Source organism: Bicyclus anynana, chromosome 19 (assembly GCF_947172395.1).
Source record: "Bicyclus anynana chromosome 19, ilBicAnyn1.1, whole genome shotgun sequence".
NCBI classification, from domain to species: Eukaryota; Metazoa; Arthropoda; class Insecta; order Lepidoptera; family Nymphalidae; genus Bicyclus; species Bicyclus anynana.
In genome coordinates this window covers 6,648,945-6,663,500 of record NC_069101.1, presented here as the reverse complement: position 1 = coordinate 6,663,500, position 14,556 = coordinate 6,648,945, and the positions used below count along the sequence as shown (strand labels likewise).

The 14,556-nt window shown below is 34.8% G+C and overlaps 1 protein-coding gene across 1 annotated transcript; it reads right to left on the bottom strand.

Moving 5' to 3' along the window:
• Window positions 1-451: 451 nt before the first annotated feature.
• Window positions 452-3,954, bottom strand: LOC112049106 (uncharacterized). Its single transcript, XM_024086874.2, has 3 exons — window positions 3,780-3,954; window positions 3,481-3,585; window positions 452-838 (listed from the first exon to the last, which is right to left on the bottom strand). The coding sequence occupies exons 1-3, from the start codon at window positions 3,924-3,926 to the stop codon at window positions 740-742; spliced, it is 351 nt and encodes a 116-aa protein (XP_023942642.2). The 5' UTR covers window positions 3,927-3,954; the 3' UTR covers window positions 452-739.
• Between the last annotated feature and the right edge of the window lie 10,602 nt (window positions 3,955-14,556).

Below are 14,556 nucleotides of genomic sequence, written 5' to 3'. Positions count from 1 at the left end.
TCGGGCCGATTTTAGCCCTCACGGCCGTCAAGGGGATAAGTAACAGGCTTTGCGTCATTTACATAATAATTATTATGATCGTGTTCACACTATTTGCGTGTTTACGTAACTTTGCTCAATCAAAATATAAGCAGATTAATTAGTCAGAGTACATTCTTTATTCAAAAGATATTCTGTTACAGTTATACGGTTAGGTTTGTTTTTACTAACATTTCTGTAGACATCTGGTTTTTATGCATACATTTCACTTCATATCACGATTTTTTCAAATAGGTACCTATATTTATTCAAGGTGGACCCTCGGATTAAAATCAATTCCTATTATATTTATATTGAGATTGTGGCGATGAATTAATATTTTTCACTGTAGTATAATACTTTATACTATAATAAACATTACTTACATCATATTTTTCACGCTTATATTAAATTTATAAATTTAAACTCCAAATACATAAATAAACAATTTTTATTTCAAAAAGCTCAAAATAAAATTTTACAAGAAGAAATAAATAATGTACTTGTATTTTTTAAAATTAACACCATTTTGAATGGATAAAAGAATATTATGGAAGCACGGTAAAGAAAATTTAAAGTAAGCACAACACAAACTATAGATTTATAAAATTATCTTTGCATAAATTTAATTACATTATAACATTTTTTATTGTGACGTTATGTAGGTATGTAGTATGTACTATAATTTTGTAAACTCATTATAATATAGTATTTTCTAGAATTATCCAATAAGCATGGGTTGGAGTTTTCCAGAATCATACAACTGCTTGACATCTGATCCACCTCCAACACAGGTACCATTGATAAACACTTGTGGGACCTGAAAACAAATGACAAAAATATAGGTTATTTAAAAAACATATAGGAAACTAGCGGACGCCTGCGACTTCGTCCGCGTGAAATTTAGTTTTTCAGAAATACCTCGGGAACCATGGATTTTTCCGGGATAAAAAGTATGTGTTAATCTATGCTATAATATATCTCAATACCAAATTTCAGCTAATTCGGTTAAGTAGTCGAGGCGTGACAGAGTAACAAACATTCATATTATTAAAATCATCAGTTTTCGCAAATCTCTGGAAACCATGGATTTTTTCGGGATAAAAAGAAGCCTATGTGTTAATCCAGAGTATCCAAATTTTAGCCAAATCGCTTCAGTAGTAGCGCCATTAAAGAGTAACAAACATCCAAACATCCATACAAACTTTCGCGTTTATTGTATTAGTAGGATATGACTATATACTCGCGACTCTTTCACGTAAAATTCTGTTTTACACAAACCCTGCGGAATCTGTAGATTAATCTGTAAATAGTGTTTGCTATTTATTGATCTAGCAAACACTCTGAAACTGATCTAATTTTGATGCTTTTGGGTAAGAAGCATATTTGCTGAAACTGATTTTAAAATAATACAAAAACATTTATTGAAAAGTTGCATTGAACCTTCTATAATCAGCTTGCATTTTTGTATTGCAGACACAAAAATAAACCAGTAGTTTCTGAAACTAGTGTATTCAATGAAACAAACTTTTCAGCTTAAATTATTAAAGTATACAACATTTTTCTCCCACGCTTCTATATAATTTTACTAAAATGAATTGGTAATAATTAATGAGTAAATGCCAAATGTCTGCCACACAAACCACAAAAACAATAACTGGGTCAAAATACTGATAAGGTAAAAATGAATTATTATTGTGGTATGTAGTTTGTAGGTATGTATTATTTTATATTGATTAAAAACTATTCATATATAATATACTAGCAGACTCTGTCAAGCTTCGCTTTGACTCATTACCAACCCCTTTTTTACTCCCACCCTACCCCTACTCTACCCCTACCCTACCCTATCCCTACTCAACATTTTTTACATTTAATTTTTTACACCTGGGATACATTATGGAGTACATTATTGAAGTTTTAGGAAGGATGCCTATTTTTTGAATAGTATAATATAGCCTATAGTGTATCTTCCCAACAGTGAAAGAATTTACCAAATCGGTTCAGTAATTTCAGGGCCTATTTAATTCATACAAAACAAGTAATGAAATCTTTCCTCTTTATAATATTAGTATAGTAGTATACAAAACAAGTAAAAAAAATACTGATTCAATTAAATTCTGAGGTATGATTCAGAAGCAAATACAGATGGCATCACTTGTGGTTTGTTGCAACAAAATATGCTTCATCTGACAGCATGTTGCAACAAAATTCTAACAGATGGGGCTTACTGTATCTCTTGTTTCCAGGCAAAATATTCATGATTAGCAGACACCCTGCTGTATGAACTGCATATATCCTGTTCCTGTTTGAATATGGTGATAAAAGATAGACAATGACATTCACAAGTAACATAGCTTTCATTGGTAAAAGTAATTCCAAAATCAGTTTAGATATTAAATTACAATCAATAATCTAAACAATTTCCAAAATTAGTTTAGATTATCGCCTACAATTTCAAAATCTTTACCTCTGTGTAATATTAGTATAAATATTGATAAATTTTCCTATGGATCAAATTAGTAAATATATTATTGACCAAAAAAAATTCAGATACAATGTATATTGAACCCTATAAAGCCTGTATGTATTACTAATATTATCCTATTCTTATGATATTATAAACTCGAAAGTTTGTTTGGATCGGCGCAACTACTGAACCAATTTAGGTGAAATTTGGAATAGAAATAGATTTTACTTTGGATTAACACATAGGCTACTTTTCATCCCAGAAAAATCTATGGTTCTCGGGGGATTTGTGAAAAACTAAATTTCACATTGACAAAGTAGCAGGTGTCTGCTAGTTTTAAGTTGCCCTTTTAAGTTGCCAAAATTAGTGAAAACCCTGCAGCTGTGTAGTTTACTGCTTTATTATCCCAGCCCATAATAAATTTGACAGTTGGCATCATGCAAATAAAACTTTCTAAGAAATTCCTTCTTTTGTATACAAATTGGAATTGCTCATAAAGACCGTTCTTGACCATTACTAAGCAGCAGAGGTTATGGATTTAATACATTATCATATTCTTAGTTGCTCACAAACTGTAAACATGGCTTGAAAAAATCACTGTGTATTGACGAAAAAGTTTTACCCATATATTTTTCTTCTTTCCATTTAACAGCAACTCTCTATAATGCCATTAAATGTAGTCCTTTAAAGAGTTTACACTGTATATTATAATTATGGATTACTACTGCCTTAAAACATGCAATATGATTGTTTCTTTTGTATTCTTTATATTTCAATGAATGTTACTTTGGGAAATAATACAAGTCAGTAAAAATTAATTGCAGTAGTTAAAAGTTTGTGCACTATGTCCTGTTAAAAAAGTTGTCTATAAACAATTTGTGTCAAGTCACATATCAACACACAAGATTGCACAACAATAATGACATCATACAAAAAAAATATATGGAATGACTCATAGCTTAGACTTTAAGATTACTTGGTAAATAACTTACGGTCCTGATTCCAGATATTTGCGCTAGATTTTCTTGAATGGCTGGTCCATCATCACGCTCGTCTAATTCGATTACTTTAATCGGTTGCTTAACTTTTCCAAAAACCTGAAAAAAAAAGTATTTATGTAAAAATCGAGATGAACCTTTGTAATTTACGTTTAATGTTTAGATATTACATAAAACTAAGACAACGAGATAGGATAAAGTTAGTTAAACATAAAAACAAGATGATCTTTTCTGATTACAAAGATTAAACTTAAACCTAAACAAATTATAACCTATATTTCAGAACATCTTACTTCTTTAGCTAGGTGACAGTATGGGCAATATGTTTTTGAGAACACAACCACTTTATCTTGGGAAATAGTATATTTAATAAATTGTATTATTTCTGTAGAGTTAGCCATTTTCGTTGATCGTGAAATTTTACTGCCGAATGATCCCATTAAAATTGTTATGACATTAATGACAAATTGACAGTCATGATTGACAGTGACACAAATGGCAGACCAGCACCAGCGACAATAATAAAAACTAAGTACTTGGCAGTCCTCCGAGGGTAAAATGCTAAAGTCCTTCCACATATTTTTAGGAATGTCAATAAATCAATATAGGACATTATTTAAGTTATTCTAATGCGTGATGTATTGGGACATTAACTAACAAAAGGATTTTTTTTTAAAAAGTCGAATAAATAAACAAGATTCTAGAGCTATGAACAAATGCAATGTGAAAAGTAAAACATAACCTTGTCTATAGTTAGATTGAATTGACCAATTACAATCAAGCGCGGGAAAACAAAACATGGTATAGCTAAGTTTGAACTTTCGTTTTTTAAAATTATTAATATTACATTCTGTTGTTTTTTAATATAATACTAGGACCAAGTGATAATCATAATTATTTTAACTACCGAATATTGATGAATTTTATTGCATAGATGTTATAATTATAATAATTTACGATTTTGTCTTCATACATTTTTTTATGCAGGAAGGTAGGATTGAATTGAAATGATTAAATCAAAATTCAGACTAGGAATTGATAGGTATTTATCTAATTGATAGCATTGCGTTTTGCCTAATATAAAGTAAAAAAATCGAATATTTATTAACAAAGACAGCTGTTGTTTCTATGAATAATTTTCTAGAAGTTCAATGGCATTAGGCCGTAAGTATGTTACAAGCAATTGACCATAAAGCTATTTAACTTTCGATAACAGTTAACCCACTTCCTAGTCATAGACACTTGGTCCAGCAAGTGTAATCTATTTGCTGTAATTAGGAGTAAGCATTAATATTTATACCTAACACATAATTACAAACATACTTAAATAATACCGACGACCCGCGGTTTCACTCGCGTACGTCCTTCCTTAGAGAATACTGGAATAAAATATAGCATATACAATCTTTACCTATTTATAATATTAGTATCTATAGAAGATAAATTTTGATTCTCTTGAGTGTCGAAATATATATATCGGTACCTACGTGTTTTTCGCCATACGTTTACGTTTACTTAAATGTTTAGTTTTTCACAGGTTCAGGGGACCCTGAGTAGGTATGTTGTGGTGTTAATTTCAACTCGTTACTTTCCCGCTTTTATGAAACATAGGGTCTTGATAGACAGACTGACAACAAAGTGTTTAAGAATTCAGTTTATTTCCTTTTTATATCTACGGAACCCTAAAATCAAATCATAGATAATAATTGATTATCACTATGAACCTAGAGCAAGTCACAGCTGCTGTGTACCTACTTTGATATTAAATGGTAGTCTTTAAATGGGAAAATAAGCAACAGTCCACCTTATAATGTGTACTAGACATGGTCTATTGAGCAGAGCACGATGATTGGTTTTCTATTGGATTGCTTACAATACAAAAGGGTATATAGGTACGACACTACTATATCTACCTATCTACGTAGGTACATAGAATGTTTTGAGAGATCGGTGGGGAACATTGAAAACCCACTACAATCAATCGCTTTTAGGTTACCTACTTACCTCTCCTTCTAGAGTCTTCATCATCATCAATTCTTGATTAGTCGATAGGCGTCCATACCAGAACATAAGCCTATTGTAAGATTTGCAAATTCAACGTTCTTTGAACTATTTCCCGCCTATTGCCTCTTCAAGTTTGCAATTAGTTGAGCACTATTGGCTCTTCTTCTTAGCTTTTCTTATAATATAGCACAGGAAACATATCTATAGTAGCCTCCGTTATCTTCCCAAAATTCTTTCTTTTGGGGACTGTTGAACTTCAGTTGACAATATCATCTTTCCATCTCATTCGTGGTCAATCCACTGGACGTTACATAATATGGACTATATCGAAGAATTCTGTAAACAATACAAAATATTTTTATAAAATTACCTTATCATACATAATACACTCCCTACGTGAAATGTGTCGTACAATAAAATATAGAACCCACTTAATGTGCCATTTAATTTACACTTGACTTCTCTTTTTTGTCAGTTATCATGAACCTCGTTTCAAATACCTACATAAAAGCAATTCTTTAGAATTCAATATAATTTTTTTATAGTTGTTAACATATCTTATCGTATCTTTATTTGAATACCTACTTATGAAAGTAGGTGTGAATTTAAAATACCCAAATTACACGCACTATATAATATCTAGGACTTACTACTTCATTTTAATTTTGACAAATGTAAATGTTAATCGAAATTGCATACTTCAATTACTCAGGAGCGGATAGAAATGCGAAAACCATGTCTCCCGTCACCAGATAGCTCCATGACAACTTTTCGAGCGTGATCTTTAGTACTTAATAATAGTAGTATTTTACAAAGGATTGCCACGAAACTTACTGACTGGCTACATGGGAACATTATTTCTTATTTATACCGAGAAAAATATACACTAACTTCATACTTCGCTTTAACTTATGTGGACTTACTTTTTCCTTAACTCTTTTTTTTAAACCAGCATTTCGAAGCATTTGCGATCATAGAAAGAAAATCGACGTGCCACTTATTGACAACGGTCAATTATTTTCACGTTTCTGTAGCACAATAATTGACCGCCAATGGCAACCTTTACAGGAGCTGGACAGACAGTCCTGGGACGCTCCTCCGTCGCCGTCTCTAAACTGGGGCAGCTCGCTCTCGGCTTCTCAGCGGCTTTCTCCTTCTCCATCACAGTTTCGCAAAAGGAAACCACTCTACCCGTCTTCCCTACCCGGTACCCCCTACACTATTTCTATCCTTTTTACATATTTTCTCACTAAAATCTTGCCTGGACTACAACAAATATTTCAAAACCAAAATCTGCTAATTCGGATCACACTTTCGCGAGTTTTAATGAGACAAACGAACAGCAATAAATTATTATTTATATAGACTAGCTGACGCCGCGCGGTTTCACCCGCGTGGTTCCCGTTCCCGTAGTATAACGGGGATAATATATTATAGCCTATAGCCTTCCTCGATAAATGGGCTATCTAACACAGAACGAGATTTTCAAATCGGACCAGTAGTTCTTGAGATTGGTGCATTCAAACAAACAAACAAACTCTTCAGCTTTATAATATTAATATAGATTATGCTTCACACAGAAACATTGTAAACTAACACAAAACATCGAGAGTAAACGTTGCACGAAGCTGAGTGATGTACATTTATAGCAAACGGTACAATCTAGTATGCACCGTTAGTTAATTACAGGAGCACAAGACTTATTACTTCACGCTCGTCAAATTGTCTAACAAACTGTACTGGGAACAGATTAAAATGTTACTTATTCGTTTTGTATGTATAACAGTGGCGTGCACATGGTTTTTAATAAGGGTAGGTACATAAAATGACTTCGCTTCATTAATATTATATAATGATTCATCACACATCATCATCATTATTATCAGCCGATGGAAGTCCACTGCTAGACATAGGCCTCTTTCATGGACTTCCAAATAAAACGGTCTGGAGCCACCAGCATCCAGGGGCTCCCTGTAACCCGCTTGATGTCCTCGCCCAACGTCCTTCGGCTCTTTGAACTATGAGGCCTGCCCATTGCCACTTCAGCTTCGCGACTCGCTGAGCTATGTCAGTAACTTTGGTTCTTTGGAAAAGGAAGGTTTATATGTGGTTTCGTCCCCCTTGGTAACGGTCAGCGCGGGTAGTCCATAAAGATATCCTGTATTTTAGATAGTTGGGTGTACTTCATAGATTCATAAACGCAATGCATACCCTAAGGTTTCATTACGTACTTGTTTTGGAGGAGGAATTTTCGATTTTGTGCAATTTGTACCTAAATAGTGCATGAAAAAAAACGTTGTGCACGCCACTCAGGATATACCAATAATAATAGATCTACATAGCAACCCGGACCTGTGTGAAGCACGACGATTCTATTTCTACGATCGCAAACGCTTCCATAACTAGAAAAATGCATGGGAATGACAGATCTTGATCACGTGATCTGTCGATAGCAAATGTCATTCCCGTAAATTTTTCTAGTTTTCGAAGCGTTATCGTTTGTAGAAAAAGAATCGAAGTGCCACATGGCTAAGGCTCTAGATTATTTAAGCAGGCTACTTATACGGAAACTGTTAATGAAGAGGCTGGAGAGAGATATTGTATTAAAAGGTTTCCAAGATCGGTAAATATCTACCCAAGTAAACTTGATGTGTAAATATAATTTACTTAAAACCTACAAAACAAATTCCCGAGTAAGGTAGTTATGTGCCTATCTACTTTACCTAAGTGTCTTCTTTCTTTGGGTCTGGCAACTTCGTTCGAAAAGTTTGAAAAAGAATTATTTGTAAAATTTAACACACCTACTGAACCGACTTTGATAAAGCTTGCACTGCTCCCTAAGTAACCTTATCCTTAAAGTTATCGATAGACCAATTTAAAAATATGTTTGTAATCTTACTTAGTCTTTGAGATATGAGGGGACAAACATACATACATGCCTTTAAGAAATTTGAAAAAATTCATGATAGGTAATTGTCGAAGCAACCAACCAACCAATGCCAATAGTTGCATCAGAAATAAATAATCTTTATAATTAAAAGTGAAAAATTGGTACGGATTCAACACAAAAACACTTGATTGCATATGCGAGTATAAGAATACTAAAAATCCAGACCTGTCTGAGGTGACTAATTAATTTCTTTGTCATTTGAGCGACTCACTGAACCTGACCGGTGCGACCATTTAGGGCAGAACAAGGTCTTTGTATACCTACCCAAAATATTGGGTGTCTTCTATTTTTCCTGCGTCGGTAGATCAATATTTATTATAGATGGCTCATGGCATGGCATGCGTAATTTTTAGCGCTATATTATGTTGTGCTTATGGCTATCCTATTTTTTAGACTTAGTGGAGTTGTTTCTAATGTATGAAGGATGATTAATGAATGAGAAAATGCTACATAAAGCTATTTCAAGCAGTCACTGATTGACTGATTTAAATGATTATTATCATTTAAATTCAAGGTTATCTTTGCCTAGCCATCCAGGCATCTCGGACTTGTTAGTTGTAACATAGAAATTATTTACAAATATCTTATTTTCTAAGAAAATAATCATTTAAAAACACGAAAACCTAAGGCGTACAAACAAAAAAATTATTCTTACATGCATACATACATGTATTTATGTACATTCTATAAATCGTTTTAAATATAGACTTGTTTATGGATCATAGGTACCTGATTAAAAAAACAACCTTTAAATGGTCTAAAGCCTATTTTTGTTGGTTAATGAGTTGAATAATATATCTATCTAATAAAAATTTCTGTGGTAGCCTATCTAAAGTAATTTTCGAATTTAGGTAAGTGTTACAGATAATCAATGAAAATGGTACCAATCGTTCAAGGGAATTGTTTAATTGACTAAATTGTTTTAACGGGCAGCTGCAAGTAAAGGAAATAAACGAATTAATCCATTGTTAAGTCGACTAAGTAACAATAAGACGGTGATTGTTTTGGGATAGGTAAATCACTGTGAAATGGCCATGGAGACTTGGCTGTTCTTAAAATTAAAAAAAAGTTGAGAAAGGTCAAACACAATAATTACGGAAAAATTTCAGAAGAAAATAGTGTTTCCCAAGTGAAATATGAAAATACTAGGTAGGTATTTGCTTAGTTAAATCTTAGAAAAAAAAATTGAATTTAAAGTTTGTTATAAATCTATTTAACTTAAATATTATCTTCTATTACATACCCGTGCCGTATTATCTTCTATTACATACACAGGGTGGGGCGGGTGGACCGTGCCCACCCTAGAATGGACCTGTGCCCACAAGGATTCTGGGCTATGTGTGCCTATTTCAATTAAAGAAGAAAACGGTTGTTTCTTTCATTAATATTAATCGTTAAAATTTAGATGAATTAAATAAATCTCGTGTAGCGCCATTATCTTCAAATTTTCATCAAAATTTATTAGATAAGACCCAGACCGGGGGAAAGAAACCTTATATACGTTTAAAGGCTCTCAAGAATATATTAATTACTAGCCGACGCTCCACAGTTTCATCCGCGCAGTTCCCATTCCCTTGAGAATATGATAATAATATATAGCCTATGTTATCCTCGTATTCTCAAAGGAACTCACAAATTACATGAGCTTACAGAGGTTAAAGAATTTTCAAAATCAGTTCAGTAAATCCGGAGATTACCCGCTAGTACAATACCACTAACTTTAACTCTATATTAAAAGGTACGCTAACCGACGCCCCGCGATTTCTTCCCCGTAGTTTTCGACCCCGTGAGAGGACGGGTATAAAATATAGCCGTTCACATTCACAAATAACGAGGCTTTCTAGTGTTAAAAGAATTTTTAAAATCGGTTTAGTAGATCCAGAGATTACGTCCTATAACACCTCAAACTTATTATTAATATTAGTATAGATTTATTAGTATAGACTTACTTTACTTACTATGTTCAAATATTTTCCGACTATTACTTCAATGTTTACAATTGCCTGTAACTAAGTTTACATTCTTATGTAAACGCGATTATCTGTATATTTTCATATCACGAGCCAAGTCTACGGACCACGCTGTATCCAAAACACAGTGAGATAAGCAATCTTATCATATTTTTATAACAGTGTTCAACCTTGTATGCTTATGGCTTTAGAGGAAAAAAAATTGTCCCCAATACAACCAATATACAAATAATATATTGATGTGCCGAGAGGAAAACCATACAGCATTGTCTTGAAGATCGCATTTGTGTACCTTACCTTTCTATGGTCAGAACATCGATACATACCTAGTTCCTTCAATCTACTAAAGGAGGTGTAGTTGTTTCATAGTGCTAGCCAGTGTGTAAGCACTGACATTTTAGCTCATAGCATTGTGTACTGTCACCGCGTACACAAAAAAATTTGAAATAATATCTTATTTTCCTAAAAAATATTATTTTATACGATTTACAAATACAATAATACAGCGGTAATAGTGCATATTTTATTATTGTGGTTCGATCAATTGAGTTTCTTAATGTAAACCACGTGCACGAAAAATGGCGCACGGAGCATGGAGACAACGGAAGCCAATCCTTCTGTTGGTTCGTACTCAATGGCGCCCGAGAGGAACTCCATACACGAGGATACTTCGAGTTTCGATCGGTTTTATTGTTATGTAAAACCGTTATAGTATGTACATACTTAAATCAAATAAAATTCAAAATTCTTTTATTTCCAATGGACATAGCTAATAAAAAAGAGACTATTAATCATACACACGTGTGGATAATTCCATATGAATTCAAATTCGTTCGATCGACCATTCATTTGAAGTTAGCTTGTTTGTTTCCTCGCTCCCAAGCCCTGGAATGACCCAAGGAGCTGGAATGGACGACCGACACCGGAAAGCGCAGTATTGTTCTTATCCCGTAGGTGTTAGTTAGGTGCGGGTTTTAGTTTGTTGGGCTGATATGATTATGATGTAATGTTAAAGTTTACAAGGGCTTTTGAAGTTACGACTTTTTGTAGTGACACTTACGTAAAAGTATACTTGTAGAGCTTACTGTGCCGTGGAAGCCTTACATTCCGAAGGACCACAGTATAAAAGTGAATAAACATTATGAACTAACTAAAAATGGCTATGTAGTTAGTCTGTACGCCGTAGAAGTAGGTGCGAGAGGATTACCAGCAAAATCTTTCTATAACTCGTTTAAAGACCTTGGCCTCTCTAGAAGTGCAGCTAGTTCTATATTAGAACGAGAATCCAATGCTGCTCTAATACGATCTTACCAAATTTGTCTAGGCAGGGAGAACAACACGAGCAGAGAACGGGGAGTATTGATCGATCGTCAAGGAATTCCTGTAGTCACAAGTTCAGGACTCTGCTCGGAGTTTTTCTCTCTACCGCGCGATGGACCCGGCACCCGCACGGTGAATCCATGGAATGCTAAGATATTCATCTCACAATTAGTTCCGAAAATAGAATCTACTGGGAAAAGCCAAAAGGAACTGAGTAGTTCATCGGTTTTTTTTTTATTATTCTTTTACATAAAATTTCACTAAGATTGCGTTATCACTGATTTGTTTCAATGCTCAATTCAATCATTATTATGCTGAGATAACCTACCTGAGATTAAATGAAATAATTAAAGATAAACATTCGTATAATTTTAAATAGTGATTATTTTGTAGGAAAAGTGCGAACGTCTATTTCAATACGAATAATACCTTAAGAATATGCCAGTTCAAAAGTGAATTTCTCATTTGTTAGAGTGGTTTGAAACTGCTTTCTTAAATTTTTTACACGCCGATGAAAACGAGATCGTCTGCATATCTTAATGACTAACAGTACATCAATCAAATTAATATATGGACAACACCTACACCACTCCTAAAATGTAGCGTAGATTTTTTATAGTCACATCGATTCGCTCTCCGTTCATAATAAGATTGTGAGCTTGGCATGGTCAGACCTTCGTGATTTTATTGAAGCTGAATGTTTTTCAGCCCATATTCTTATCATAGATAAATACCGTTAGGGAACAATGGTGTAGGCATGGCAAATCGTGACTTTGGGAGGTAGCAGGCTTCAGTAATTTTTTTTTTTATTCTTTATCAGTTAGCCCTACTAATTGAGGAGTAGAAGGTTAGCTTGGTATGGACATGTAATGCGTAGAGAGGAAAGTCATATTACTAGAAAAATGTTGAATGTGCAAGTGGAAGGTCATAAGAGGAGAGGAAGGCCAAAGAAGAGATGGTTGGATTGTGTGAAAGAGGACATGTGTGTATAAGGAGTGGATGATGAGTTGACGAGTAATAGAGACGAATGGAAAAGATTGACATATTTTTCCGACCCCACTTAAGTGGGATAAGGGTAAGGAGATGAGATGATCAGTTAGCCCTACTACAATCTCACCCGATGGTAACTGTTGATGCAATCTAAGATTGTTTTGTTAGAAGGAGGATGAAAATCCACACCCCTTTCGGTTTCTACACGACATCGTACCGGAACGCTAAATCGCTTTGCAGTACGTCTTTGTCCTTGGGGTGATAACTAGCCATGGCCGAAGCTTCCCACCAGCTAGACCTGGACCAAGTAAGAAAACCTCAGGCCCAGCCGGAGAACCCAGTACCACCGTCTTCTAAAACACTGCGCCATGGAGGCATTCAAAAAGCCGTCAAGATTCTCAGTCCCAGTATAAAGTGTGATTTTTTTAGGTAACTTTTCTATCATAATAATAGAAATCATATCCCAGATCGCCGGAGTAAAGTTTGTAAGGTTTTAAGGGGTAATCTCTGGATCTACTGAACCGATGAAAAAGTTCATTTACCAATAGAAAGCCACATTATTTTCAAGTGTCATAGGCTTTGTTTTATCCCCTTATTCCCACGGGAACGGGAACTACGCGGGTGAAACCGCGGGGCGTCTGCTAGTTACACTGATATTAATTTGCGCTGCGGCTACTGAAGTGATTTGGCTGAAATTTGGAATGTAGATAGATTTTACTCTAAATTAACACATAGGGTACTTTTTATTCCGAAAAAATCCATGGTTCCCGCGGGATATGTGAAAATTCCACGCGGACGAAGTCGCAAGCGTCCGCTCGTGTAAAATAATGGTCTGACCATGGCATTATTCCATAAGGCAGAACAATGACATTTAATTCTTTCCGCATCGGAGCATGTGGGAGTGTTTGAAACGTTTGTTTTGAAAGTGAACAGATGAGTCACGTCTTCGAAGAAGGTATTTTATCTTATCTTTGTTAAGCCGAACGACCAAGAAGCGGATTTACTTTTGTTATACCTTTGAACAAAGCAAGGGATTTCTCGTGGACTGGACCTTTAGCTCCTGCAGACATACAATTGTAAATTGGCCGCCTGTCGGCCAACTAGTCGGCCAACTTACAATTGTATATGCGGCAAACCCTAAGAGCCCGTTCACACTTGGTCTCCATTTTATCGGATACGTATTTTTTCATCGACCGTGCATGGAGTTGCATAAGTGACTTCACTATGGTACAGTATTCATTATTATCAATCCATATACGGCTCACTTCTTTTTGTTCTCCTCCCAGAATGAGAGGGGTTGGGCCAATAGTCCACCACGCTGGCCCAATGCGGATTGGCAGATTTCACACACGCAGAGAATTAAGAAAATTCTCTGGTGTGCAGGTTTCCTCACGATGTTTTTCCTTCACCGTTTGAGACACGTGATATTTAATTTCTTAAAATGCACACAACTGAAAAGTTTGAGGTGCATTCCCCGGACCAGACTCGAACCCACACCCTACGCCGTATCAGCCGTATGAATGATATGGGGCCCCCGGACTACAGGTACGTGTAAAAGTAAAAATTAGTAACAAGTAATTTACTATTATTATTAAATAAATTAAAGTAATATTACTTAATGTGGTGGTGCCTGTAGAAAACACACAAAATAACTGCAGAAATGACAAAAGTAAAAAAAGCAGTACTTTGTAAAATTGTTGGAGCAAGTCCCGCTTGTTTATTGCCCCCCCCCCCCATATTTTTGATACAGTGCCCCTCTAAAGCACGCTACGCCACTGCAAAGACGTGACAATACCGTGACGAAGGTTCATAGAACGCAACCAACGCAAGTAACCC